The sequence below is a fragment of the Armigeres subalbatus genome, chromosome 2, assembly GCF_024139115.2.
Source record: "Armigeres subalbatus isolate Guangzhou_Male chromosome 2, GZ_Asu_2, whole genome shotgun sequence".
Classification (NCBI taxonomy): Eukaryota; Metazoa; Arthropoda; class Insecta; order Diptera; family Culicidae; genus Armigeres; species Armigeres subalbatus.
In genome coordinates, this window is record NC_085140.1 from 205,185,629 (window position 1) to 205,213,604 (window position 27,976).

At 42.9% G+C, this 27,976-nt stretch overlaps 2 protein-coding genes across 5 annotated transcripts in view; one reads left to right on the forward strand and one right to left on the reverse strand.

The window, feature by feature from the left end:
* The window catches only part of LOC134211544 (folliculin-interacting protein 2), a 71,935-nt gene extending 50,676 nt beyond the window's left edge, over positions 1 to 21,259 (reverse strand). For 2 of the 4 annotated variants that reach the window (XM_062688488.1, XM_062688489.1), the window contains exon 1: positions 20,932 to 21,255. The gene's annotated coding sequence lies outside the window, so the exon portion shown is untranslated. Of the gene's footprint in view, positions 1 to 20,931 lie in introns of all 4 variants that reach the window. The other 2 variants (XM_062688490.1, XM_062688491.1) reach the window with 2 other exon arrangements.
* On the forward strand, positions 8,532 to 12,585 carry LOC134209507 (uncharacterized). Its single transcript, XM_062685488.1, has 4 exons — positions 8,532 to 8,632; positions 8,710 to 10,234; positions 10,479 to 12,046; positions 12,132 to 12,585. The coding sequence occupies exons 1-4, from the start codon at positions 8,532 to 8,534 to the stop codon at positions 12,583 to 12,585; spliced, it is 3,648 nt and encodes a 1,215-aa protein (XP_062541472.1).
* Positions 21,260 to 27,976: the final 6,717 nt, after the last annotated feature.

Consider the following 27,976-nt stretch of genomic DNA (forward strand, 5'->3'; position numbering starts at 1 on the left):
CGCGAGTCTTTTGCATAGCCTACTTCTTGTTTTGTGCTGGGACGGGACTTGCAAAGAGGAAAAAATGTTACTTCATCTGCAACCAGCAAGCGCTGTCACGAATTGTCAGATGCAACCAGCACCTTTTTGTGTAAAAGTATTGGTATCCCTCAAAAAGTATTCCGAATGATTTTGTTGTACTAGTACTTTTTCACTTTGGAAAGTATTCTAGAAAAGCCGGACAGCTTAATATTGAACTGTTATGAATACGTGTTTTATTTCCGATAGGAAAATCTTTATAAAAATAAGTTTAAAATCCGTAAATCACAAACACTTTTATTGTGCTCAGAAGATTCTACCCGGGATTTAGGTGAAACACTCAAGGAAACAGTTGAGAATCGATGATCAACTGTGATGAAAAGAAGAACAAGTGTCAAAACAAGGAAAAAGAAGCTGTCTTTGCAGGTCTCGTCTCAGGTTTTGTGAGTAAGGTTCGCAGATTTCCACCGGCAAACACATTGAAATAGAAAGGATTTGCGGTACAAAGCTCAGAAGATTCTACCCGGGATTTAGGTGAAACACTCAAGGAAACAGTTGAGAATCGATGATCAACTGTGATGAAAAGAAGAACAAGTGTCAAAACAAGGAAAAAGAAGCTGTCTTTGCAGGTCTCGTCTCAGGTTTTGTGAGTAAGGTTCGCAGATTTCCACCGGCAAACACATTGAAATAGAAAGGATTTGCGGTACAAAGCTCAGAAGATTCTACCCGGGATTTAGGTGAAACACTCAAGGAAACAGTTGAGAATCGATGATCAACTGTGATGAAAAGAAGAACAAGTGTCAAAACAAGGAAAAAGAAGCCGTCTTTGCAGGTCTCGTCTCAGGTTTTGTGAGTACACGGTAAAAAATCAACACGCTCAATTCAACTGTTCCATCTATTGAATGATCAACTTTATAATCACTATTATTGAAAATGATATTGCTTTGATTTTGAAGTGGTGTCACACCTTTCACAAGTGTGTTGAATGCAGACAATTCCATAACATCAACACTGTTGATCAAAGTGCTACTCACTGGATGTTGAAATGATTAGCACTTCGATCAGCACCAATAATGTCTCCACTAGAATTGGAAGTGCTATGCTATTGAATTCACAGGTTCAAGGCTATTGATTTAAGAGTGGAGCGATATTGGTGTTGTTCTAAAAATAGATGACAGTTCTTTCATCTGTTCTGCTAATTTCAAGAGGTATTTCGAAGTGTGAGATGGAGTCATGGTAAGACGAAGGACTTTCAAGCAAAGGTATGTTATTCGAATCTGAGCTGAGGAAAGTCTATTTTTTTATTTTGTTGTTTTATATTCAAAACATTGTGCACGTCGAATGGAAGTTGTGGTCTTTGAATGCGACGATCTCAGCTATTGATATTGATTTGATTCCAAAATAGTGCATATTCAAATGCAGAACAGTTCGCATGGACGTGTATATTTTTTACCGTGTAAGGTTCGCAGATTTCCACCTGAGACGAGACCTGCAAAGACGGCTTCTTTTTTCTTGTTTTGACACTTGTTCTTCTTTTCATCACAGTTGATCATCGATTCTCAACTGTTTCTTCGAGTGTTTCACCTAAATCCCGGGTAGAATCTTCTGAGCACAATAAAAGTGTTTGTGATTTACGGATTTTTAAACTTATTTTTATAAAGATTTTCCTATCGGAAATAAAACACGTATTCATAACAGTTCAATATTAAGCTGTCCGGCTTTTCTAGAATACTTTCCAAAGTGAAAAAGTACTCGTACAACAAAATCATTCGGAATACTTTTTGAGGGATACCAATACTTTTACACAAAAAGGTGCTGGTTGCATCTGACAATTCGTGACAGCGCTTGCTGGTTGCAGATGAAGTAACATTTTTTCCTCTTTGCAAGTCCCGTCCCAGCATCTGACAATTCGTGACAGCGCTTGCTGGTTGCAGATGAAGTAACATTTTTTCCTCTTTGCAAGTCCCGTCCCAGATTTCCACCACTGGCCACCGAGTGATTCTTTTGGAAATGAAAATATTCATTTCATCATTAGGGAAGATCAATTAATTATGTAACGCAAAAATAACCATTTTCAATCCCTCCTCCCCCCCTATGTCACACTTTTTGTATGATATTTTCCAGCCCCATGTGTTGCTACTATGAATATAGAACTGGTGTTTTAATCCATACATGGACCACCGTTGGTGAAATAATTATGTTTTCAAATAAATATTGAGGCTGTTCACAAAATATGTAACGCTGGCAGAAGAGGGAGGAGGTCAGGCTGTGCTTTACGATTCATACAAACTAATTAAACCTTCCATATAAAAAGCGTTGCGAGGGGAGGATGGAGGTTCAAAATCTTCAAATTTAGCGTTACGTTATTTGTGAATAAATCCATTCCGGATATTCTGAAGGACCATTCGGTGGCACGAATCACAATGTCCATGCTGTACTCAGCATGTACATACGAATCAAGGGGTGTCTCACATAGAATGAATTGAATTTATCTGCCGAAAATTAACCAAGCAACTAATAGAAACTTATTGAAAGTCCAATTGCTAATTTTAGCAACACAACGAATCATTTGATATATTTTTGCAAATCGAACAGTGAGTGATTGTAAACACGTTGCATTTCGTTGCACGGTGTTCAACGCAGATCAGGAATAACAAAATTAGTTTTTTCTAATGCCAGAATCTGGACCAGATTGCATCGCTTGGAAGCGCAAATATGCAACAGCTTGCGTTTATCCCTTCCTTTCAAAGAGACATTTATCGATTACATTTGTTGAAACCCGGAAAACACTTCGTGCTGCTTGGAACATTTCCCTTCGGCGATCAGCCTTTAACCCTTCTTTAATCCGACATATTTCGCCTGTTGGATAGATCATAAACCCCGCATATACCATCATCTAATACTAATCCTTTTTAGTGAAAAATATCTGAAGAATAATCGCTATAATTCTGAATAGATCCAGTTAGTTGCTAGCAAAAGTTTAGTATTGCCAATCCGGAGATGGTGATATCTCGGCCTGGTCTAGGATGTTTTCGAATACTATACGTTGTCCACCTTGTGGGAATGGTTCCGTTCCATTGTGCTTACCATACATGCTACAAATTCATGCAATGGTAGGCATAGAAAAGGTGGAAAAGCTTTCGATTGATAATAAATTGGAAATTGGGCCAAGTTCCAGTTGGAAGCTAGAAATGAAGTTAAAGGAACGTTTAACAAAAAGTGATCGATAAGTTTAAAGCGATCATTTCGTTCACTTGACCCTACAGCGTCAGGTAACTAATGGAACGTACACACGGTCAAGCAGTTTGACCAACATTGACTCCACCTCTCGTTTGTTCCAACATCCATCAAGTTTTACCAACAGCGGCACGAACAATCAATTTATTCGACCAACAATATCACACACGAACAACCGGAGCGCCAACTTGAACATCAACCATCAAAAATATATGGGGGTTTGTGCAACTTCACTACAAATGCTCAAACATGTTCGGCGAACCTTGACTCCGCCCCGACAACTCAAACCAAAATCAAACCGTTTTAATTTTTTCCAACCGAGCCGCCAACTGTCAAATGGTTGTTCGAACAACTTCACACACGTTCAAACAAAGCAGCAACCGAAGCGTTTTCTTGGGGGTGGAGTCAATGTTCGTCGAACTGCTTGACTGGTGTGTACGTAGCATAACAAAAATTGATTTGAGAAAAGCTCTAGCAAGACAAGACATTTTTCTAGTATTAAATATTTTAAAATTCTCGATACAAAAATTCAACGGGCGTGTTCAAGATTTTTTCGATGTTTTCAGATTTAATTAGTGGACGATTCCAAACATACGTTTATTTTTAAACACAATGGAATTCCCAAAACATTTAAATGCTGCTTTCTTCAAAAGTGCTTTGTACCGCAAATCCTTTCTATTTCAATGTGTTTGCCGCCCTTGTATATACATATCATTTAATAAGAGCATTCAAACACCTCCAGCTACAAGCACAAACGCTGCATCCTGTAGTCCCAAATATGTAGCCTAAAATATGGAAAAATTATTTTAATAAATGAAGTTAATAGATTGGTATCGAAGATCCAGAAATTTCGCAAAACTTTGTTTAGTTGGTGAAAAAAACTTGAGTGGTGTCTTTGACACGTAAAAAATCCACGATTGCTTTGTCAAAAATTACAGTTCAATTAGGGTCTCGCCGACATTTCTCACCAACACGAAAGCGGGTTCGTGGTTGCAAACAATCCCATTTGATTTGAAACTGTTCTGTCAAAACGAAAATGGTACGTTGCAATATTGATCAAACAGTATCGTATCAGGAATCAATGCCATTCGCTTTGAATCGACTTTATCTTGATTGATATTCGCTACGATCAATAGCAGTGAGACACCCCTTGATACGAATGCTTAAAAAAATCGGTGCTTTGAATTGAAATTCATTTAATGGCCAATTATGAATGTTTTTGATTTCCGTTCCCTTAGGATTCTTTCAATAAATCCGTAACGCTGAATTTGATAATTTTGATACCTCAACCTCCCTCTCGTAACTTATGGCAGGTTTTTTTTTGTACGGCTCGTAATGGTTGGTCTGACTTCCTTATTTCCCCTAAAGCGTTACGTAATTTATGAACAGTCCCTTAGGAAAGCGAGAAAGCCACTATCATTACTAGGTGTCTTGCACATATTGGATACGTTTCGGATACACAAAGATAATATTTCTAGTTTTGTAAGATGGGTAAAAATATTAATTCGGATAATCGAGCCATTTTCTCCTGTTAATCGAGCCTCTGGATAATCAAGTCCGGCCAGTACACCGACTTTTTATATTTTCAGTAATTTTCGATTTTTTTCGAATCTATTCAACCTAGAATCAAATTTTACTGAACCGTTGATATTTATTGACAAATGCTAGTAATGGAGAAGTGGTTGGCCATTTTCATGGTATGAGATGGTGGAGAGACCAGAAAAAGAAGCTCTGAAAAATGAATTTAGTGCAAATCTTCCAAACATAATTTATCTAAATTTAATCTTTTCTCGTTTATTTCTTCAACATTCATAAGCTTTGTGGTATACAGCTCAGCTCAATAATTATTTATGGGGTAGATGGGGTAAGATGGATCAATGCCTTAAAATAAATAAAAACATTTTATTTTAACATTTTAAAATGGATCTATAAAAAAAACTTCAAAATCTTTGTGCCAAGAGTAAGAAATAAATTCCACTTTTTATTTCCTGCCAATCAAAAAATGCCGGAGTAAGTTGGTTAAAATAGCGGGGTCAAATGGGTCACCTTTGTTTTCTAGTGATATTAATAATGCTTTAATAATGCTCTCGTATCTTTGACAAATTTAATTGTCAAAGCCAAAGGCATTGCAATTCCTAAATGTGAAATTACATTCAGCTCCATTATTAATTCAAAATTTAAGAGATTTATTGATAGATTATTGCGTAACACGCCTGCGCAACGCATACAAAGTAAAATTATAGACACTTCCGTTTCGCTAAGCTCCAGTACGAAATCCTGGAAATTAACGAGAGTCTATTATATAGAAGTTCGCAAAGAGTGAAGCTAAATCTACCTATTGAACTGTCAAATCTTCTAACTATCAAGCAAAGAAAATAAATGCTTGTTGGTAAGGCGTCTGGCGTATTGTTATCGCCTAATGACCCCCACCCACGAATAAAGTAGAAACAAGAAACTGATTTATTTGCACTCTATAGGTAGCCTGATTATCGAATTTTAAAGCTTTGAAAGTGAACACTCCCGTGAAGTCACTTGGAGGGTTGAACAAAAATGCAAGTTGCCAACATAATAATATGAGCATCATTCAGAATCAGTGTAAGGAGATCCTCTTTGCGTAACTTTACTATCATAAAATTTTGTACTGAGCACCTTACCCCGTAACACATCTTGGCCCACCTTACCCTACTAATAAATAATCAATTTAAAAAAAACTGGCTGATCACAAACAATGATATTACTACTGCGCTAGTACCCCTGTCACGACGTGCAACAATATTATTTCTATAGCGATAACATAATAAGTAATCTGTGTAATGATTATATCAATTTATAAATCCACCTGAAATGATATGTCCTCAGCTAAATAAAATTAAAATATATTATCAGACTTGAAAAAACACCAATCGTAGTCGATAATTTGAAGAGGCTTAAAAGAAGATAATGTGAGCCACCAAGCACGAGTTTGTATCACTGCTGACGGAATCGTTTTTACGGTTTTACTCACATGATAGTAAAGCATTTTTTAATTCTCGTTCAGATTGACGACCGAGCTTTACCTAGGCACACTCATTACCACCAACATCGATATCAACAGATAAATCTAAATGGGTAGCGTTGCGGGGAATCGTACTTAATTTTGGTCTTTGTAAGACTCTTCCATTCAAGGGGGCTATTCCGATTCGATCAGAGCCTTATTATCGAGGGCTTATTATAGAGTTTACCTTATCTGTTGCTACGGACGAAAGTGATGCTTACTTCTTATAACGACCTAGGCAATAGGCATGTATAACATACGAATTTATGCGAATTACCAGTCATGTTTTCGTTCTAGTTTTACTACGCATAGTATGCGTTATATAAAGTTTAAGTTTATACTCTCACTATAATATTCTGGGAATACAAATTTCGAACTTTAAGGCAGCGTACTACTCAGTGACATGGAACAAACAGTGGCAGATAATGCAGAATATGGTCCCTATCTCAAGCTTCCACGGGTCGTCCGATGACAAAAGACCGCCAGCTAAGGGTTGTGTACTTAGCTGGTAGTGCAGCCTGGGCACTGTTGTTCTTCTGACATCAGCTAGAGTGAGAAGGTACGCCTGGAGCGTCTGTTCACCAGGAGGTGCGGCTCAAACAGCGTCTGCCTGGTACCCAGCGGCTGATTAACGAAATGCTGTATCGCGTCAGCTATACCTAAGGTGGCAGCCCCATCATCGCGATGTAGGTAACGCGACCCCGGTAAGGTAGCTAACTGAAGCCTCTCAAATACCACGAAAAATGGAGATAGAAGAAAAAGAGAACGTTATTTTTGGCAACCGACCCGGCAACGAAATACGGACTATGATTGGAAACTCGGTACCTGGAATGTCAGGACCCTAAATGAACCTGGAAGAGTGAGCCTTCTGGCTCGTGAACTGCAGAAGGTTGGAGTGAACGTGGCTGCTATTGAAGAAGTCTGATGGCCTAGATCCGGAGAACGTGAATTCCGAGCCGTGGACCCCACGACCAATACTGCATTCAAGTATAACATCTATCACAGCGGCGGTGAAAAAGCAGAGCATGGAGTTGGTTTCGTAGTGATGGGCAAGCAGATGAAGCAAGTGATGCGGTGAAAACACATTAGCGAACGAATCTGTGTGTTGAGGATACGGGGCAAATTCTTCAATTACAGCCTAATCAACGTTTACGCACCGACAAACGATAAATCCGACGACGTGAAGGACACGTTTTATGAATGTCTTGATAAAGCCTATGGAGAGTGCCCAAAGCATGACGTGAAAATTGTTATCGGAGACGCTAACGCTCAGGTCGGTAGAGAGGACTTTTTCCATCCCATAATCGGTAGGGAGAGCCTTCACTCCGCTACCAATGACAACGGCCTACGGCTAGTAAATTTTGCTGCTGCCAGAGGGATGGCCATCAGTAGCACCTACTTTGCACGAAAAAACATCCGTAAGCACACCTGGAGACACCCAAATGGTGAAACTTGCAACCAGATAGACCATGTTCTGGTGGATGGGCGCCATTTCTCGGATGTTATCGATGTGCGGACATTCAGAGTGTTACCAGCGGTAATATAAATACCTGGTCGTGAAAGGGCTAACAGCATAGACTGCAGATAAAGCTGCGAACGCACCCTTGTTTATCAACGTTTTTCTGTGCATTATAGCAACACACACATAGAGCGAACAAGTGAATAGGCGTTATGTTGTTTGTTGACAAATAAGCCACTTGTGGATTGAGGCCAGAAGGCCATAGTTTGATAATTTTGTATTTAAGTGTTTTGTATAGCTGTAGAGTATGTAATTGATTCGTGTTGTATAGTTATCGTCCGAAGGAGATATTTTGCGTTTGTGTGCTTATTGACCCGCAGGAGGAGTGGGTGGACTACAAACGACGAGTCCACACAGTCGACTTGGAAACCTTTGGCGACTTCATGGAATGTTTGATTGAAAAGGCGTTGGAAGCAACATTTGAGAAGGCGGAATTGAGCGAGTGTTCCAGAAAGCGGGAGAAATCAAGAACAAAGGCTTTCGTAAACTCCACGAACGCAAAACCCCGTCAACTCGTCGAGAAAAAGTCGCAGAACGTGCAAACCCGAAATATGAACTGCTGCGTTTGTCATAAAGCAGGGCATTTCGGAAGAAATTGCCAGGAGCTGCTGAGACAGACTGTTGGGGAACGGTGGCAGACAGTGAAAAGGCTGAACCTATGTCCGCTCTGCCTGTACGACCACGGAGATCGCTCATGTCGAATAAGGATGCAGTGCAAGGTAGATGGATGCCAAGAAAAGCATAACGCTCTTCTCCACGGACGTCCTGGAGGATCATCGCGAATACAAGCGCAGTGCAACAGTCATCTCCGGTCTCAGCGAGAAGTATTGTTTAAAAAAATTTCAAGTAACGTTGTATAACGGCAAGAGAAGGGTCATTGCGATTGCATTCATTGACGAAGGGTCGTCAATTACCATGGTGGACAACGAGCTAGCGGAAGCTCTGGGCGCAGATGGTCCAGTAGAATCGTTGCAGATGAGCTGGACGAACGGTGTACAACGTACGGAGCATCAGTCAAAGACAGTGTTATTGGAAATATCCGCTCGAAACTCATTGAATCAATTTTTGAGTTGTTGGAGGCTCACACCGTGCATAGGTTGGATCTCCCTGCTCAGAAGCTGGATGCTAGGAAGCTAGTTCAGGAGTTTGCACACCTCGAGCACATCGATATCGATCCTTACGAGAAAGCTGCTCCGAAGATCTTGTTGGGAATCGATAATCTCCACCTCATCGCCCCGCTAGACTCCCGAGTAGGAAAGCCTGGAGAGCCAGTCGCTGTTCTGTGTAAGCTTGGATGGACGGTGTATGATCCACGTACAAACGTCGTAGGCAACGTACATTTCCTGGGGCACCATCGATGCGCTTGTGAGGAATGCAATCAGGTAGATAAAAGGTTGGACGACGCGATAAAACAGCATTATCAGCTCGAAGAGGTCGGAGTATCGCCAATACGCCTTGAATCGAAAGAGGATCGACGAGCTCGTGAAATATTGGAGAAGACAACCCGGAGGGTAGGCCAGAGATTCGAGACTGGACTGTTGTGGAAAGAGGACAAGATCCATTTCCCCGATAGTTTCAACATGGCTATGAAGCGGATGCGAAGTCTGGAAGGTCGAATGAATCGAAATCCGGGGGTACGCGAAGCCCTGCAGAAGCAGCTGAATGACTACCTAGTCAAGGGTTACGCACATCGCATCACTGAACGTGAATTGAGGGAGACTCCGAGGTATCAAGAATGGTATTTGCCGCTGAACTACGTGGTCAACCCGAAGAAACCTGGAAAAGTGCGCTTGGTCTGGGATGCGGCTGCGAGGGTGCAAGGAGTGTCATTGAATGATAAGTTGCTGAAAGGGCCGGACATGGTTGCAGCACTATCGGCCGTGATCAACAGTTTCCGTGAGAGACGAATCGCGTTCGGAGGTGACATAAGGGAAATGTTTCACCAGGTACTAGTACGTCCGGAGGATCGGCAGGCACAGCGGTTCCTTTTCCCAGGTCCAAATGGGGAAGTGGAAATCTTCGTGATGGACGTCGTGATTTTCGGATCGAATTGCTCACCCTGTTCTTCACAATTTGTGAAAAATCTGAACGCTCAAGAACACGCTGATGAGTTTCCTGAAGCGGCGGATGCTATCATCCGTAAGCATTACGTCGATGATTACTTCGATAGCGCGGATACTGAAGTGGAAGCAGTTAAAAGAGCTACCGATGTGCGGAATTTACATGCCAGAGGGGGTTTCGAGATCAGGAACTGGGTCAGTAACTCGAAGGAAGTTTTGCGGCAGCTCGGAGAGGCGGATAGCACGGTGAAGTTGCTAGAAGTGGACAAGGGTAGTCAAACGGAAAGAATTCTTGGAGTGCTCTGGGATCCAGAAGAAGATGCATTCTCGTTCTCCACGGAGATTCGGGAAGATCTGCAGCCATATGTTTGAGAATGTGCCTGGCCCACGAAAAGGATCACGTTGAGATGCATAGCTAGCTAAACAGTTACTTGCTTCATTGTTGATTCGCGGGAGGATCATAATGCAGGATCTGTGGCATAACGGAATCGGCTGGGACGAAGGGCTGAAAGAAGAACACTAAAAGCGGTGGCTGCAGTGGACAAAGTTGTTTTATCAAGTCGACGAAATACGAGTTCCTCGATGTTATCTCGGAGAATTGGATTCGAAGGCATACGAAGGGGTGCAACTTCACGTTTTCACCGATGCTGGAGATGCAGCGTATGGGTGCGTCGCCTACTTTAGATTCGACTACGGCGAAGTCATTCACTGCGCATTCGTCGAAGCGAAGGCAAAGGTGGTACCGTTGCAGTACTTGTCCACTCCGAGGAAGGAGTTGGAAGCTGCGGTCCTGGGTGCACGATTGGTCAATTCGATTTGCGAAAACCATTTTTTTCCGGTGAAGAGAAGATTCCTGTGGTGTGACTCCGATACGGTGGTTTCCTGGATAAAGTCCGACCAACGAAGGTACAAACCCTTTGTCGCCCACCGGATAGGAGAGATAGTCAGCATCACAAATCCAGAAGAGTGGCATTGGGTGGGAACGAAATGTAATCCTGCCGATGACCTGACGAAGTGGGGCAAGGGAACGGAGATCAAATCGGAGAGCCGATGGTACCGTGGACCTGATTTCCTATACCGAGGAGAAGAAGAGTGGCCGAAGCAGGATCGTCTGCGAGTTGAAGTAGCCGAAGAGCTCCGAGCGAGCGTGCTACTACACCATATTGTGTTGCCCGATAGTCTGATCGAGAGGATGTGCCATATCTCGCGTTGGCCAGTAATGGTACGAACGGTTGCTACGGTATTCCGTTTCATTACAAATTGCCGTCGCCGTGTACAGAAGAAGCCGATTGAAGCTTTATGGGGGAGTAGCAAGCGATCCGGAGTACAAGGGTTCCCGAGTGTTGAAGTGCCGTTACAACAGAAAGAATATCTGGCGGCGGAGAATCTTTTGTGGAAAGCTGTGCAAGCGGACCAGTTCGCCGATGAAGTGAAGACCTTGTGGAGGAATAAGGAGCTGCCGAGCTCACAAGCAATACCGCTCGAGAGATCAAGTGCGTTGTATCGTCTGGCACCGTTCCTGGATGAAGACGGAGTTATTCGCATGGAAGGTAGAACCGAAGCAGCGGAGTATGCACCGTTCGACGTCAGGTTCCCGATCATTCTACCAAGGGACCATGCAGTGACGACGAGGTTGCTGGAGCACTACCATCGAGAGTATGGCCACAGCAGCAGGGAGAGTGTTGTGAACGAAGTTCGGCAGCGGTTCTACATACCCAGGCTACGGGTACAAATCGACAAGGTTATGCGAGCATGTACTTGGTGCAGTATTCGGAAGGCAAAACCATCTGTGGCGAGAATGGCACCCCTGCCGAGGCAGCGCTTAGCAGCGAGGGTCGATCCGTTTGCCTACGTAGGTATCGACTACTTCGGGCCGCTGGAAGTGTCCATTGGACGAAGGAAGGAGAAAAGGTGGGTAGCACTTTTCACGTGTATGACAACGCGTGCGGTACACCTGGAGGTGGCGTACAGCCTTACGACGGAGTCGTGTAAAATGGCGATCAGGAGGTATGTGAAGCGACGCGGCAGTCCGTCCGAAATCTTCTCCGACAACGGCACGAATTTCGTAGGAGCCAATCGAGACCTGACGAGAGAGCTGAATGCGGGATGTGCAGACACATTTACCAGTGCGAAAACCAGGTGGGCGTTCAATCCTCCCTCAGCACCACACATGGAATGGTACGCTCTGTGAAAAAGGCAACGAAGGCGTTCGTCGATGGCAGAAAGCTGACGGACGAAATATTGCACACCATGCTGATTGAAGCGGAGAATCTGGTGAACTCTCGTCCCTCACATACGTATCCACGAACGTGAAGGAGGACCAAGAAGCTTTGACGCCGAATCACTTCTTGCGCGGGCGTCCGGTTGCTGAGTGCTTGCCGCCGAGGAACTCGGTGGAGCTAGCTGATACGCTGCGGAGCAGCTATAACCGAGCGCAGTTCTTGGCGCACAAATTTTGGGACCGTTGGCAGAAGGAGTACCTGCCCACACTGAATAGCAGGTCGAAATGGATGGTCGACCAACGTCCAGTTGCGGTTGGAGACCTAGTGTTCGTTGCTGACGGCGAAAAGCGGAACGTTTGGGAACGAGGTATGGTGAAGGAGGTGTTCGCGGGAAGTGACGGCCGAATCCGCTCGGCGTCCGTGCAAACCTCAAAGGGAGAAAAGGTCCGGCCAGTGGCGAAGCTGGCTATCTTGGAGCTGAATAGTGAGGAGTAAACCCCGTCCTGTACCCGAGAGAACCAGCCACAGGGTTTACGGGTGGGGGGATGTTGCCGCCGGCCGCAAAGGGCTACCTAGGCGAACGCATTCGATAGGAGCAGCGAACGCGCTCCACTTTGTTGTGTTGTTGCTTTCGTATAACAGCAACACATAGCAGCAAGCGATACGATGTATGCGGGAGAGACGAGCAAATTGAATGTTTATTGTGCACTGCCGAGGCAGAAGATGGTGTTTCGTCCATCGTTATTTGTTCGTGATCGAAAGTTGTAGTATTGTAATTTGATAATTGTTTGATTTGTAATATTATATTAATTGTTTATTTGTGTTAAAGATTTCCTGTTTGCCGTTAATCGTCCGTCTCCCGCACAGTAGGTGTGTTTGTTCCACTACTGTTGCTAACTGTGAGTTTAAGTTTGAATCGTATCAGTATGAACGTTTGTGATAATTTGTTCAATGTAATTAGCTAATTAGATCGCCGCGAGTCCGGAGGTAGATGTTTGTCTGTTTGTAGCCGGAAGGAAAACTAGATTGTAAGTGGATTTGTATAGTTTGTAAATGTTAATTCTAATACTGTAAATATATTTTTAGTTGAGTATCGTTTGGAACAACATACTGTGAAATCGTTTTTCATTTACTCCCGGAGGGCGTGAACACAGAGGTCCGAACATTGACTCTGATCACTACCTCGTTGTCAGTAAAATTCGATCACGGTTGTCAACTGTATCGAACGAAAGATCACAGCGAACGATGCGTTACAATATCCAGCGATTGTCGGCGGAAGGAGTATCGGCTGAGTACCGCCAGAAGCTCGACGAACGGATAAGTGCAATGAACGTTAGCGACAACATCAACGATCTATGGGAGTCGATCCATGGAGCGGTGAGCACAACAGCACGAGAAGTGGTAGGCACTGCACATAGGCGACCCAGGACGGGTTGGTTCGATGTGGAGTGCCAGAGAGTGACAGACGAGAAGAACGTTGCCAGAAGGCGGATGTTGGTGTCGGGTACCCGATCGAATAGAGATCGGTACAAGGAAGCAAGAGCAGCCGAAAAACGAACCCACCGCAGGAAGAAAAAAGAGTACGAAGAACAAGTTATTAGTGAGGCGCAGGAAAAAATGTCTGTCAATGGCGTGCGGAGAAAGACAGCGCCATCTCCCGTCATGTGCAACGACCAACAAGGGAATTTGCTGACAGATAAAACTGAAGTGACTGCCAGGTGGAAGCAACACTTCGAGACTTTGTTGAATGGAGGAAGTGACGGTGCATCGGTGAACAGAATAAATATTAGCGACGATGGACAAGCTGTGAAGTCACCTTCACTAGATGAGGTTAAAAAAGCTGTCAAAGAGCTGAAAAACAATAAGGCTGCGGGGAAGGATCAGCTCCCGGCTGAACTTCTCAAACATGGCAGTGAGCAGCTTTATGAAGTTCTGCACCATATTATGTCGAAAATATGGGAAGACGAGGAAATGCCTCTTCGAACAACTTTTTCAAGTGCCAGCCAGGCCATCACCACCTCGGCATGATCTGCCTAGGATCCGGCGTATAACACGCGTCAATACCGAAGCTCCATCACTGCTAAAGATTCAAACAGCCATCCAAAGCATGAAATCGAATAAAGCCCCAGGGGTCCACCGCATATCAGCCGAGATGCTCAAAGGTGATCCCATGACATCCGCTCAACTACTGCATCGTTTATTTCGTAATATCTGGGACACCGCAACTTTCCCTTTCGACTGGATGCAAGGTATCTTAGTGAAGGTGCCCAAAAAGGGTGACCTGACTGTATGCGATAACTGGCGAGGCATTATGTTGCTGTGTACCGTTCTCAAAGTTCTGTGCAAAATTATCCTTCAGGATTCAGGAGAAGATCGATGCGACTCTCCGGCGGCAGCAAGCCGGATTCCGTGCCGCAAGATCCTGTGTGGACCATATTGTCACGCTCCGCATCATTCTGGAGCAGGTCAACGAATTCCAAGAGTCCCTTTACTTGGTATTCATTGACTACGAAAAAGCTTTCGACCGTCTCCATCACGAGAATATGTGGGGCGCCCTGAGACGCAAGGGAGTTCCTGAGAAAATCATCGGCCTCATCGAGTACGTGTACGAGGCCTTCTCGTGTAGAGTGCTGCACAATGGGGTCTTGTCCGACCCTATTCGGGTCGTAGCTGGTGTGAGGCAAGAATGTATTCTATCACCGTTACTGTTCCTCATCGTAATCGACGAGATTCTGGTAGATGCGATTGACCGTGAACCAAACCGCGGGCTGTTATGGCAGCCTATAACCATGGAGCACCTAAATGACTTCGAATTGGCGGATGATGTTGCACTCCTCGCGCAACGGCGCTCTGATATGCAGAGTAAGCTCAACGACCTTGCCGAGCGCTCCTCTTCGGCAGGTTTAGTCATCAACGTCAACAAAACCAAATCGTTGGATGTAAACACGGTGACTCCTTCCAGTTTCACAGTAACCGGGCAACCAGTGGAGAAGTTGAAAGCTTCCAATATCTTGGTAGCCAAATGGCGTCAGATGGCGGTACCAAGATCGACATAGGCGCACGGATAAAGAAAGCAAGGGCTGCCTTTGCGAGTTTAAGAAATATCTGGAAAAACAGGCAGATAAGTGAACGCACCAAAATACGAATTTTCAACTCTTACGTGAATTCTGTGCTGTTATACGCTAGCGAAACATGATGTGTATCAGTGGAGAACACTCAACGGCTGCAGGTGTTCATTAACAGATGCCTGCGGTATATAATTCGGGCCTGGTGGCCTCACAACTGGATCTCAAACAGCGAGCTCCATCGTCGATGTCACCAGAGGCCGATAGCAACAGAAATTCGGGATCGGAAGTGGGGCTGGGTCGGCCACACTCTACGTAGAGGCGGAAACGAAATCTGTAAACAAGCATTAGACTGGAACCCAGCGGGACATCGCAGCAGAGGCAGACCCAGAGGCTCATGGCGGCGAAGCCTCAATAAAGAAATAAAAGAAGTCGACCGAAATCTAACCTGGCAACAGGTTAAAGCGATAGCCGGGCAACGCTCAGGATGGAGATCTTTCAAGTCGGCCCTTTGCACCACCGGAGGTGTACAGGACCCATAAGTAAGTAAGTTAGTTTGAATTTAAGGCGTTGAATTTGATAAATGGTATGTAGCTTAGAAGCAGATAGACGGAACGGGAAACACGCTTGAAGATGAATCGAATGATTTATATTAGATGTGTCATTTCAGGTCCTTTTTATATGCGTTTTTCTCGAAATATTTAAATTTTTTATCAAACGGTGCACAGGTTGAAGAATTGATCACGCGACGCCTCTGCTTTCTTGGGAAATGAATATAGCGTAGAGGTGACTAGGACCAAAAACTCACCTGCTGGAAAATTTCTAGAAATGTTATGGTTGCATGCCCATGCCCACAATTCGCAATTGAGTGAAATGCCGAACTAATTGATAGCAGCATGGAAATGACCATGACCACAGCAAATGCTGGGTAAAGGGTACCATTGGTACCTTCGCGTACCTTACTTACTTACGGTTTAGGGTCATCTGGCCGAATGCCGTTTGACCGAATGTCGTTTGGCCGAATGCCATTTGGCCGAAAGGGTCATTTGGCCGAACGCCATCTGGCCGAATGCCGTTTGGCCGAATAGTTGAAATTCTCTGAATGAAGAATAAACGAAGAAGAAAACAAAAGAAGTAGAAAGAATAAAGAAGAAAGAAGGAAGAAGGATGAAAGAAGACGGAAGAAGGAAGAAGAAAGAAGGAAGAAGAAAGAAGGAAGAAGAAAGAAGGAAGAAGAAAAAAGAAAGGAGAAAGAAGGAAGAAGGAAGTAGAAAGAAGGAAGAAGGAAGAAGGAAGAAGGAAGAAGGAAGAAGGAAGAAGGAAGAAGGAAGAAGGAAGAAGGAAGAAGGAAGAAAGAAGAAGAAGGAAGAACTAAGAAGGAAGAAGGAAGAAGAAAGAAAGAAGAAGGATGAAGGAAGAAAGAAGAAGGAAGAAGAAAGAAGGAAGAAGGAAGAAGAAAGAAGGAAGAAGGAAGAAGGAAGAAGGAAGAAGGAAGAAGGAAGAAGAGAGAAGAAAGAAGGAAGAAGAAAGAAGGAAGAAGAAAGAAGGAAGAAAATAGAAGAAAGAAGGAAGAATAAAAAAGAAAGAAGGAAGAACGAAGAAGGAAGAAGGAAGAAGAAAGAAGGAAGAAGAAAGAAGGAAGAAGGAAGAAGGAAGAAGGAAGAAGAAAGAAGGAAGAAGTAAAAAGGAGGAAGGAAGAAGGAAGAAGGAAGAAAAAGAAGGAAGAAGGAAGAAGGAAAAAAGAAGAAAGAAGAAGGAAGAAGGAAGAAGGATGAAAGAAGGAAGAAGTAAAAAGGAAGAAAGAAGAAGGAAGAAGAAAGAAGAAAGAAGGAAGGAGGAAGAAGGAAGAAGGAAGAAAAAAGAAAGAAGAAGGAAGAGGGAAGAAGAAAGAAGGAAGAAGGAAGAAGAAAGAAGTAAGAAAGAAAAAGGAAAAAGGAAGAGGAAAGAAGAAAGAAGGAAGAAGGAAGAAGAAAGAAGGAAGAAGGAAGTAGGAAGAAGGAAGAAGGAAGAAGGAAGAAAGAAGAAGAAAGAAGGAAGGAGGAAGAAGGAAGAAGGAAGAAGGAAGAAAGAAGAAGGAATAAGTAAGAAGGAAGAAAGGAATGAGTAAGAAGGAAGAAAGAAAACGGAAGAAGGGAGAAGAAAGATAGTAGCAGGAAGAAGAAAAAAGAAAGAAGGAAGAAAGAAGAAGAAAGAAGGAAGAAGGAGAAAGGAAGAAGGAAGAAGGAAGAAGGAAGAAGGAAGAAGAAAGAAGGAAGAAGGAAGAAAAGAAGGAAGAAAGAAGAAGGAAGAAGGAAGAAGGAAGAAGGAAGAAGGAAGAAGGAAGAAGGAAGAAGGAAGAAGGAAGAAGGAAGAAGGAAGAAGGAAGAAGGAAGAAGGAAGAAGGAAGAAGGAGAAGAAGGAAAAGAAGGAAGAAGGAAGAAGGAAGAAGGAAGAAGGAAGAAGGAAGAAGGAAGAAGGAAGAAGGAAGAAGGAAGAATGATGAAGGAAGAACGAAGAAGGAAGAAGAAAGAAGAAAGAAGAAAGAAGGAAGAAGGAAGAAGAAAGAAGGAAGAAGGAGAAGAAAGAAGGAGAAGGAAAAAGGAAGAAGGAAGAAGGAAGAAGGAAGAAGGAACAAGGAATAAAGCAGAAGGAGGAAGGAAAAAAGAAGAAGAAAGAAGGAAGCAGAAAAAAGGAAGAAGGGGGAAGGAAGAAGGAATTAGAAAGAAGGAAGAAGAAAGAGAGGGGAATGAAGAAGGAAGAAAGGAAAAGGAAGGAAAAAGAAAGAAGGAAAAAGAAAGACGGAAGAAGGAAGAAGGAGAAGGGAGAAGGAGAAGGGAGAAGGAGAAAGAAGAAGGAAGAAGGAGAAGAAAGAAGAAGGAATTAGTTCTCTGTTCACTTTTATCTTCCCACTTTTCACAATTCACTTCTCACTTCTTACTTCTCATTACTCACTTTTCATTTCTCACTCTTCGCTACTCGTAATTTGAGGTCAATTTTTATTAACTATTCGGCCAAACGGCATTCGGCCAAATGACCCGTTCGGCCAAACGGCATTCGGCCAAATGGCGTTCGGCCAAACGGCATTCGGCCAAACGGCATTCGGCCAAATGGCCTGACACCCTTACTTACTTATGGGTCCTGAACACCTCTGGTGGTGCAAGGAGCCGACTTGAAGGATCTCCATCCTGAGCGATGTCCAGCTATAGCTTTAACCTGTTGACAGGTTAGATTTCGGTCAACTTCGCGTACCTGAAGAAATAAAATAGACCTCATCTCGCGGTCCTTAGCGTCTTACCCAGCAACTCCTATCCCTACCGTCTCGTGGTGCAGGCCGGGATATGAGCAACCTTAGGGAAAATCGGTCTAACAGAGCTGCGGCAACACGAAAGAGCTGGGAACAGCTTTCATAGTGATGGGCGATATGCAAAGACGTAATCGAGTGGTGGCCGATCCATGAGACAATGTGCAGGTTGCGGATCAAAAGCCGATTCTTCAACTTTAGCATAATCAACGTCCATACCTCTCATAAGAACGCATTCTACGCGCAGCTGGAAAGTAAATACGACAGAGGTCCAAGCCACGACTTCAAAATCAACATAGGAGATTTGAATGCTCAGGTTGGCCAAGAGGAGGTGTTAAGACCGACTATTGGAAAGTTCAGTGCCCATCAGCTGACGAACAAAAACGGCCTACGACTAATTGATTTCCCCGCCTCCAAGAATATGGCCATTCGCAGCCCCTACTTCCAACACAGCCTTCCATATCGGTACAGTTGGAGATCCCCACTACAGGTAGAATCACAAATAGACCACGTTCCGATTAATGGACGGCACTTCTTCGACATTATCGATGTCAGGACATATCGTGGCCCTAAACTCGACTCTGAACACTATCTGGTGATGGTTAAACAGCGCCCAAAACTATCCGTCATCAACAATGTTCGGTACCGACGACCGCCGCGGTACGACCTAGAGCGACTGAAGCAACCTGATGACGCCACTGCATACGCGCAGCATCTCGAGGTAGTGTTGCCGGAAGAGGTGAGCTCGATGGGGCCTCTCTTGAGAGAACAACGTCGAGTATGTGGGATGAAGTCGACGGAACGATTGGTTCTACGAAGAAAGCAGATAGATTCTGGCGGAAAAGGACACATCGCGGGCAATCCCGATACAACAAGGGACCCGGCAGAACGTGGAACGCTATAGACAGAAGCGGTGAAAGCAGATCCGGCTTTTTTTTTAGAAACGCCGCCTTAAAAAGCGGAGTGCGAGGAGATGGAACAGCCGTTCTCAAGAAACACGCAAGTTTTATCAGAAGCTCAACAAATACCGCAACGACTTTGTGCCGCGAGCCGAGATGTGCAGAAATAAGGCAGAATCCATTTAAGATTCTAAAAAGAATCCGTTTGAGATTCTGAAAAGCATCCGTTAGGGACTCTGAATAGAATCCGTTCGGAATTTTAAAACAGAATCCGTTTGGTATTCGAAAGAGAACCCGTTCGTGATTTTGAACAGAATTCCGGAGATTCGGAGCAGAATCCATTTGGATTTTGATTGCAATTTTGAAGAGATTTCGTTTAGGTTTCGGTTTGAATTTCATTAATCATCATTATGATAAATCGTGCGTGTTTACGTGATAATGATGTAAACTTCACAAGCTCCCGAGTACACCGAAATATTGGGAATGATAAAAGGCTTTTCCTATCATATAATGCTAATGAATGCGCCCCAAGTATGCTTTTACTCGTGAAACTTGACTACGAAATATGTATAAAATTATATGGTACTGGTTTTTATCCATGACATATAAATAGTAGGATGATATTTATTTTAACAACAATCCATTTATTTACTCTTTTTAATTGATCGAAATACTCTTTATGCAGATTTCTAGCAAATAGATATTACCTACAACCGGTCATGTAAGAGGAGGCCAGCCAATTTAGTTGGAAAATACCTAAGCTATGCATAACGTTCCGTTGACTAACTGTATATACATACCGCACTGAACGGCGCGAGATCCCTGCTTCATAACAACAAAACGACAAGTCGATTAATCAGCTGGGTTACGTTTGACAGTCAGGGAACTGATAGGCAAGCAGAGTCATATGACTCAGGTTTGAGTTTGTATGGAAACAGCCACCAAGCAAGTACCCTGTTGCTGTTCCTAATAGGTGCGTGTCGCCGTCGCTTCTCTAGCCGTTCAACAGAAATAAAACACTCTTTTATCTCTGTAATAGGGACCTTCCCTTCATCAGTGCTGCCGCACAGAGAAAAGGTAGAAACACAATATTTCAACGCGGCTTAAAGTGGCCGGCTATACAATTTTGAATACCTTTGGACAGCTTCAGACTATTGAAACATAAAATATAATTTTAAAAAATCATTGAAAACACAAGGAAGTCAAAAATGTAATAATATATCTACTCTACATTCAAATCTCTATCTTGATATCAACGAACTTGATATATACAAAATACAATCGGGTCAATTATAAATCGTATAAAGAGTTGTATGGACTATCATACTAATTCCCGCTTGATATGAAACCAAAGAAGCATTGTATACGGTTGCTTGTTCAAAGTTCAAAACGTTTCGAATAGAAGTTGCCTTAAAAGAAAATGGTAATAAAACGTGAAAACGTAGGTAAGTCAACTGTGCGGTGTTTGAGCCAATCCTATTTTAAATGTATTGAGAAAACACCCAGGGGTTGGGGTACAGCTGACAATATTTTTCTACCTACATAAACAGATTCGGTTCTGTATCTGAGGTGCATCCATACGAGTGCAAATACCTACCTGGATGTGTGCAAATGCGCGTAATTTTAAGACGGATTCCAAGCGCTTGTGAAGCTCTCACGATTATCGGCGCAAAGTGGGTGGAATATTAAGCAAAATCTTCTGCATATATGCAAATGTTACTGTTCAAAATCTGATGTTTACTGCCTTTTGTTTCACATTGGATGCAATTCCATTAATCGGCAGTAATGCACAATGCCTAAATACCTAATCACTGCACTAGAAAAGTTAAATTAATCCACAAAATACGAGTATTTTCACCGAAAACAAAACAACGCAACCGCGATGGAATACGGAAAACAAAACTAAACTCGTTAATCACTCACGCAAGGAAAATGACATTTTGGGTAACTCGCGGCCTGCTCGCGGTGAGTGTGAGCCCTTCAGAAAATAATGTGGCTGCGTGCTACATTGAATACACACTAATTTTGATATACCTATTATATACTATTAGTATACATGCCTTTTTTACTACCTACTATCTGACTGAGTAAAATTGTATCCAGCTTTTCACGATAGATCAACGCAAAATGAGCCCTCCTAAGAAATTATGACCTGAGCTTGAAATGAACTTTTGTTCGAGTAAATATCCCGTTCAAGTGTCAAAATCCATTAGGTGAGTGAATTTGATAAACTCCTGCGCAGGTCTATTGGTTTTGGCGGCTTGGGAGTGTGATAAAATCAATCATTCTATGTACTTTTTGACAATACTGGCGGTTGTCGAAATATCGGTCCTGGATGAGAGAAAGGGAAATTAGGCATTTTCGCCGGTGAGATTTTCTCCAGCTTGTGTCCAAATATACAATATTGCGCATAAGCCCCAAAATTTTATTCCCACCTTTGGGTTTCCGCGCCGAGCACTCAGCGCCAGACTCGGCGACAAGGAGATAGTGGTCAAGTTGGTACTCCTGATTTTTTGACAACTGATGTCGATTGGTTGTGTGAGTGCATCGGTGTCAAAAAATAGAGCTTTTAGCTGGAAATTTAATTGTCAAATGCACATTTTGACAGCAATATAGATGTATGAGTGTATCAAATGTGCAAATGCTCTATCGCGGAAGCAGTCGCTGAAGACAAGTGTCAATGGTTTCAGTGACGAAACGAAAAGTTTCAATGCAAAAAGCAATAACCTAATGATTTTTATACACCGACAAGGTCCATGAGGACGTGAACCGAATGAACACAATGACGTTTGAACGGTGCGCTGTTTACTAGAAGAAAAACCCATATGACGGGTGGCTGAGCCGTACCAGATCCTTCCTGCCAACAGCAACTGGGTGGCGGATGCTACGGGGATTGCGGCCATTCAAGTGATGGGCAGATTCCCTATCCAAGAGGTGGTAGACGGTTTCATAATCGCCAAAATTAACGGGATCTTTGTGTGAGCTGTTACGCAAGGTGGACTTTGGAGCAGTATAACCGGATGCTGGATTCACTTACGGAGAAGCTCATCGACCGAAAACCGGTGATCATCGGAGGCGATTTAAATGTTTGGTTGATGGACTGGGGAACCAGACTGACTAAGTCCAGAGGTTACAATTTGCTGGCAAAGCTGAAAGTCAGATTAGACAACGTAGGTACCGTTAGTACATTTCGCAGAGATGGTAGGTGTGAGAGACACCCTATTATTTACAACGCCGCATTGATGATGGTAATGATGACTGTAACCACACTCACACAGGTGAACTATGTTACGCATGCGCAAGTATCTTTTACTGCAGAGCAAGACATGTGTGAGTGAACATTACCGCGGAGCGAGGCTTTATAATACATCCAACCGTTGGCACGAGGGCTCGTCTGCATCCAGTGCTCGTCGAGGTAGGTTGTGGCTCCCGGTGCAGCCGGTTGGGTGATTCCGCTTGTGAATCGCGTTTGCGGAGTTACACAATGGCGATCCTGCCAGGTATAATATCATCGATGATATTATATAAAAAACAAGTCCTGAGTATAGACACTATAGGTTCCATAGACGAGCGGAGGAACGGTTGGGTCATTTCGATTAAGTGTGTTTTTCCACTTTTTCACAGTGTACCACGTGAATTTGACGTCACGCGCTCCGTTGCTTGGATTGCAATCGTGACGTCATGCTCGTTTGGCTACACTAACTGACAGTTCGTTTGGCTACACTCGCCTTCGCCTCAGCTCGTCTATGGAACCTATAGTGTCTATAGTTCTGAGGTGTGTAAGCGAGAATCACTCAACTGGCAATTGGATGACATACCGCGTGTTTTTCGTTAACTACTAGCTTGTGGGACGCAAGTTGGAACGAATCGTGCGTGTTGGTACTTTGAGACGAAAACCAGCGCATAACTGCCACTGTAGCGGGACGTTTTATGGAGTGAAACGGCCAGAAAAAAACGGTTATTTTGTTAATTTGTGGGACGCAAATTAAAGGAGGAAAAGTGCGCATAAGTGTTTTCGGGACGAAAACTAGCGCATAATCATCGTCGGCGGAATGCGCGATGAGAAAAAATGCCGGGACGGCAATTATTAATTCGTTAATTTGTGGGACGCAAATTGAATTGCCGGGACGGCAATTCTCTTGTTAATTTCTGGGACGCAAATTTGTTAATTTGTGGGACGCAAATTAAATTAGAAAATGTACACCTGTGTTTTCGTGTTTTCGGGACGAAAACTAGCACACAATCATCGTCAGCGGGATGAGCGATGAGAAAAAATGCCGGGACGGCAATTATTAATTCGTTAATTTGTGGGACGCAAATTGAATAAGAAAATGTGCGCATTAGTGTTTTCGGGACGAAAACTAGCGCATAAACATCATCGGCGGGATGCGCGATGAGAATAAAAATGCCGGGACGGCAATTCTTTTGTTAATTTGTGGGATGCAAATTAAATTAGAAAATGTGCGCATAAGTGTTTTCGGGACGAAAACTAACGCACGGGATGTTCTATGAGAAAAAAAATAGCGGAACGGCAGTAGAGCACAATCACAATGCGTAATGAAAAAAAGCCAGAAAGACATTTCGTGAAAATGTATTGAAAAATATGTTTTCTGTAATCCGAGTACGCATGGAACGCTTGAGAGGAAAGTGGAGAATGAATGTCAGAATGACTAATGAAAATTAGTCAGTAATTTTTCGGAGGCGTCATTGAAAGTAATGAAGAATACGACAGACCACCGACTCCTGGGTTAGAACATCGGAAAACGTGATGGAACAGTAGCTCACATAACATATAGGGTTATTTGCCATAAAATGTGATCCTTCCATGATTTTGTAACGATAGCGAACCTAGCGGTAGTCAAGGTTTACTGAACTATGAGCATAATACAGAGCAGCAGCGCATACTTTTCTGTCTCTTACTTTCGTGTTGGATATAGGGGAGCGTCGTTTGTCAATTGTTGATATACAGTCAAATTTGAAACTTGCATTTAGTTCTATCGGTGCAGTAGATGGCTGGAATGTCAGGATGTCGTTCAATCCCGAAGTCGAATGGCATGATAGGAATTAAACATCATCGGTAACACAATTGGACGAAGACGTTACACGGTCGGTAGCAAATGTAGCTGCACAATGTACGGACGACGATACTGCTGCAAATCACAACAGTTAGCTGGCGGATGGTGGTAAAAACCCCGAAATGAGTGAGAGATTATCCTCACCAGAGAAAGGACTTGCGGAGCTATGCACGCCTCTTACTCGAACAACGTGCTAGCAAATAAAACCTGTTGCAATCGATCAAACTTGGGCTGCATCATATCACGAAGCAGAGATCGCTGGGCTGTCTTCGTAGTGATCATATCCCATCATTTTCGAAAATTGTGTCATCCAATGGTATGAGACAGGCTTACAATAGGTACCTAGAAAACTTTGAGATAGTTATTGCCATGGCCGCACCAGTAGCTTCTGGAGAGGAGTTGACAAACGTTGCTTAGGCGCATAATTTATCTTCTCACCACAACATCATAGTGACACCGGAGGAAATGACATATGGGAGAAGATTTAGAAGAGAGCTACTATTGTTGAATCGGGGTAACGTTATCTTAAATGAGGATGAAATTAGGAAGCGAGATCGAAAGGCGAAGCTGAAGAGGAAAGACAAGCGTCGAGGTGCTCGAAAATGTCAATCATGCTCGGAGACTTAATAAGTATATAGAACAAGGAGTGCGTTCAAAAGGGGACAGCAAGTAACTCAAACGAAGGACATATAAATTAAAGTGGGTGGTAATCTATTTGCAGTTAAAATATCACTAATACTTCTAGAGGAAGACAGCATACATCGACAGGAGTACTGCGGAACCACGCACACTTTCATTCATCTGGGGAACTCAATTAAAGAATTTATGCGTGTAACTGAAAAGGAGAAATCACTTACGAGACAGTAGTAAGAAAAAGTAAGGTATTACATGTTAAACAATCAAGTTGCATTAGAAATTAAAAATGGATTGATGGATAACTGTACGGAAACTCCTGGCTATTTCTTTTTTTAAGCTGAAGTGGGATGTGAGAGACACCCTATTACAACGCCGCATTGATGATGGTAATGATGACTGTAACCACACTCACACAGGTGAACTATGTTACGCATGCGCAAGTCGACATTGTTGTTTCAAAAGGGCGAAAGTCGCAAACGTAAACATTGACTTCTTTTGCTGATTTCAGGAAGATTAGAGACTTCTGGCGGTATTTTCCACTTCCATTCGATAGAAGACGCGGAGCGCCACCAGTTCCAAGTGGTTGTTAGCTGGGAGCGGTGTTAGTTGTTGAGAAATTTGCAGGAAAAGGCATTGTTTACGTTTGCGACATTGGCCCTTATGAAACAACAGTGTCGAAGTATCTTTTACCACAGACAAACAGACATAACACATTGAACATTTACTGATCAAATTCATCGTCGTTTGAACACTAACGACATCTGTTGATTTCAGTTAGTTGGGCAAAACACGAACCAGATGGTAGTGTAGCAAACGTCAAACTCGAGTAGTGAGCAAATGTCAAACTCGAGCAAAAACGATGCCCGCGCCACGAGTGATCGATTGGCCAACTAATGATTATTTGAATTGACCAGTAAATCAGATAACGATGGAAATTTGACAAGTGTTATGTCTGTTTGTCTGTGCTTTTACTGCAGAGCAAGACATGTGTGAGTGAACATTACCGCGGAGCGAGGCTTTATAATACATCCAACCGTTGGCACGAGGGCTCGCCTGCATCCAGTGCTCGTCGAGGTAGGTTGTGGCTCCCGGTGCAGCCGGTTGGGTGATTCCGCTTGTGAACCGCGTTTGCGGAGTTACACAGTAGGGAGTGTGGAGTATATAGCGAGAATGAGAAAATCAATTGAACTTTGGGTAACATAATCACACTTTGGTTTGTGATTTATTACATATTTGTTATTTCTTAATAACAGTGTAAGATACACAAGATTACACTCAGAAATTAATTTATACTAAATAGATTTAAAGTCATTCTAAATGACTATTCGCCTGGTTGACCCCAAGCTTGTTTAACTTGCAACAATACGAGCATAGTATAACTTTTGTTTATACTGCATTTAGTATAACTTTAAAATATATAGAATAGAATACTTTGAAAGAAATGATTCATTGCTTTGTTTTTGTTCTATTCAGCCTGCCAAGAAAACATAAACAAACAAATCTGTTCTTTTTTTCTAACTACATAGGAACGTTTTATTTCAAATTTAAAATTATAATAATAATTAAAAGTACATATTGGAATCATTGTGCTGCTTTTTTACGCCCTCCATCGTATTTGATGACCCTCGAAAGTTTCCTCCGAAAGCGCTACAGACTTGCGAAAGATGTGCTCTTCGATCACAAGGATGGAAAACGGAACAATCGTTGCGGAGTTTTTTTTCTCCCGGATGATGCTTTTGTTGCTTGCAACCGCCTAGCATATCGCACATAAGCAAGTTCAACTGAACATAAAATGAAATACATTGATAACATTATCAACCAAAACACATTTATGGAATCTACGTACCGTACTTAATTTGACTGCCTCTTATCATGCCCAGGGAATTTTCGTTGGTTATGAAAAGTTTTTAGAAACCCAAGTAACCGAAACTTCCTTTAAGAGTACGTTTTTCGCTTATTCAGCGTTACTGAGCTGCTTAAGCGAAAAACGTACTCCTAAAGGAACTTTTGGTTACTTGGAAAGTTAATCCATAACGCATAAGTACCACCGGAACAATCAACGTCGTAGGAAAACCTCCCCACAGTAAAGTACTGTCCAGGATGATGACAAAGAAAAAAACATGCTCGGCCAAAGTCCTTAGTTCCTTTCGTGATTTGGATGCAGACGTGGAATCTCCTCTGATGAATCTTGCTTTCCTTTTTTTAGCCAGTTCTCAATTTGAACATGATTGTGCCCAGGCGCGCAAAACTCTTCATTTGTGTTGAGGGATGGTAGGTCTAGATACATAAAAACAATGGAAATAAATACCCATATTGTTCACTAAGCCTTTCACTTTCTCACCGTGGTTGGTAAAAATATATTACGAATAATTATTTGAATTATTCAAACTCGAGGAACTAGATAGAAATTATACATGGCCGCACGTGCAGAGATTTTTTTTTCACGAGGCAGAATGCAAAGAAAAATATACTCCAGTTATTCTGCCTTAGGTTAAATTATGACGCTTGGATAGTATACTTTTTAAACTAATGGATTATAACATGCAGGAATGATAAAACAGCTTAATTTTAAACCTTTCTTGGATTTATAATATTTCTGAGTGTATGAAGTAGTTAGGGAATTTTCCGAACGCAATCTTCTGACACGTATGTCTTTTACCTTAGCTAAAAGCCTCAGAAATCGTTTCAGCGAGCAAAAGCGTCATACGAGATGATTTGCAATGTGCATGAACGAGATAGCATGCATTTGACAAATGCACTTGAGTGGAACGATGAGAACGATCGGGCATTCAGTGTTCGTTTCTTGAGGCGTAAGCACGCTTCTTGAAAAGCGGCTTCTGATTCCGGTTTTCCATAGAAGTAAAAAAAAATGAGTGATTCGGACGAGGACTTGCTTGGTTACGACAGGAAGTTCATCATCGGTGTCACGTT

Excerpts from the sequence above, each read along its gene's own strand:
- LOC134209507 (XM_062685488.1), top strand. The coding sequence starts at position 8,532 with ATGGATGCCAAGAAAAGCATAACGCTCTTCTCCACGGACGTCCTGGAG. Across the intron at positions 10,235-10,478 it reads GGGAAGATCTGCAGCCATAT|GCATACGAAGGGGTGCAACT; the intron begins GTTTGAGAATGT and ends TTGGATTCGAAG. Across the intron at positions 12,047-12,131 it reads TCAGCACCACACATGGAATG|CGGAGAATCTGGTGAACTCT; the intron begins GTACGCTCTGTG and ends TGCTGATTGAAG.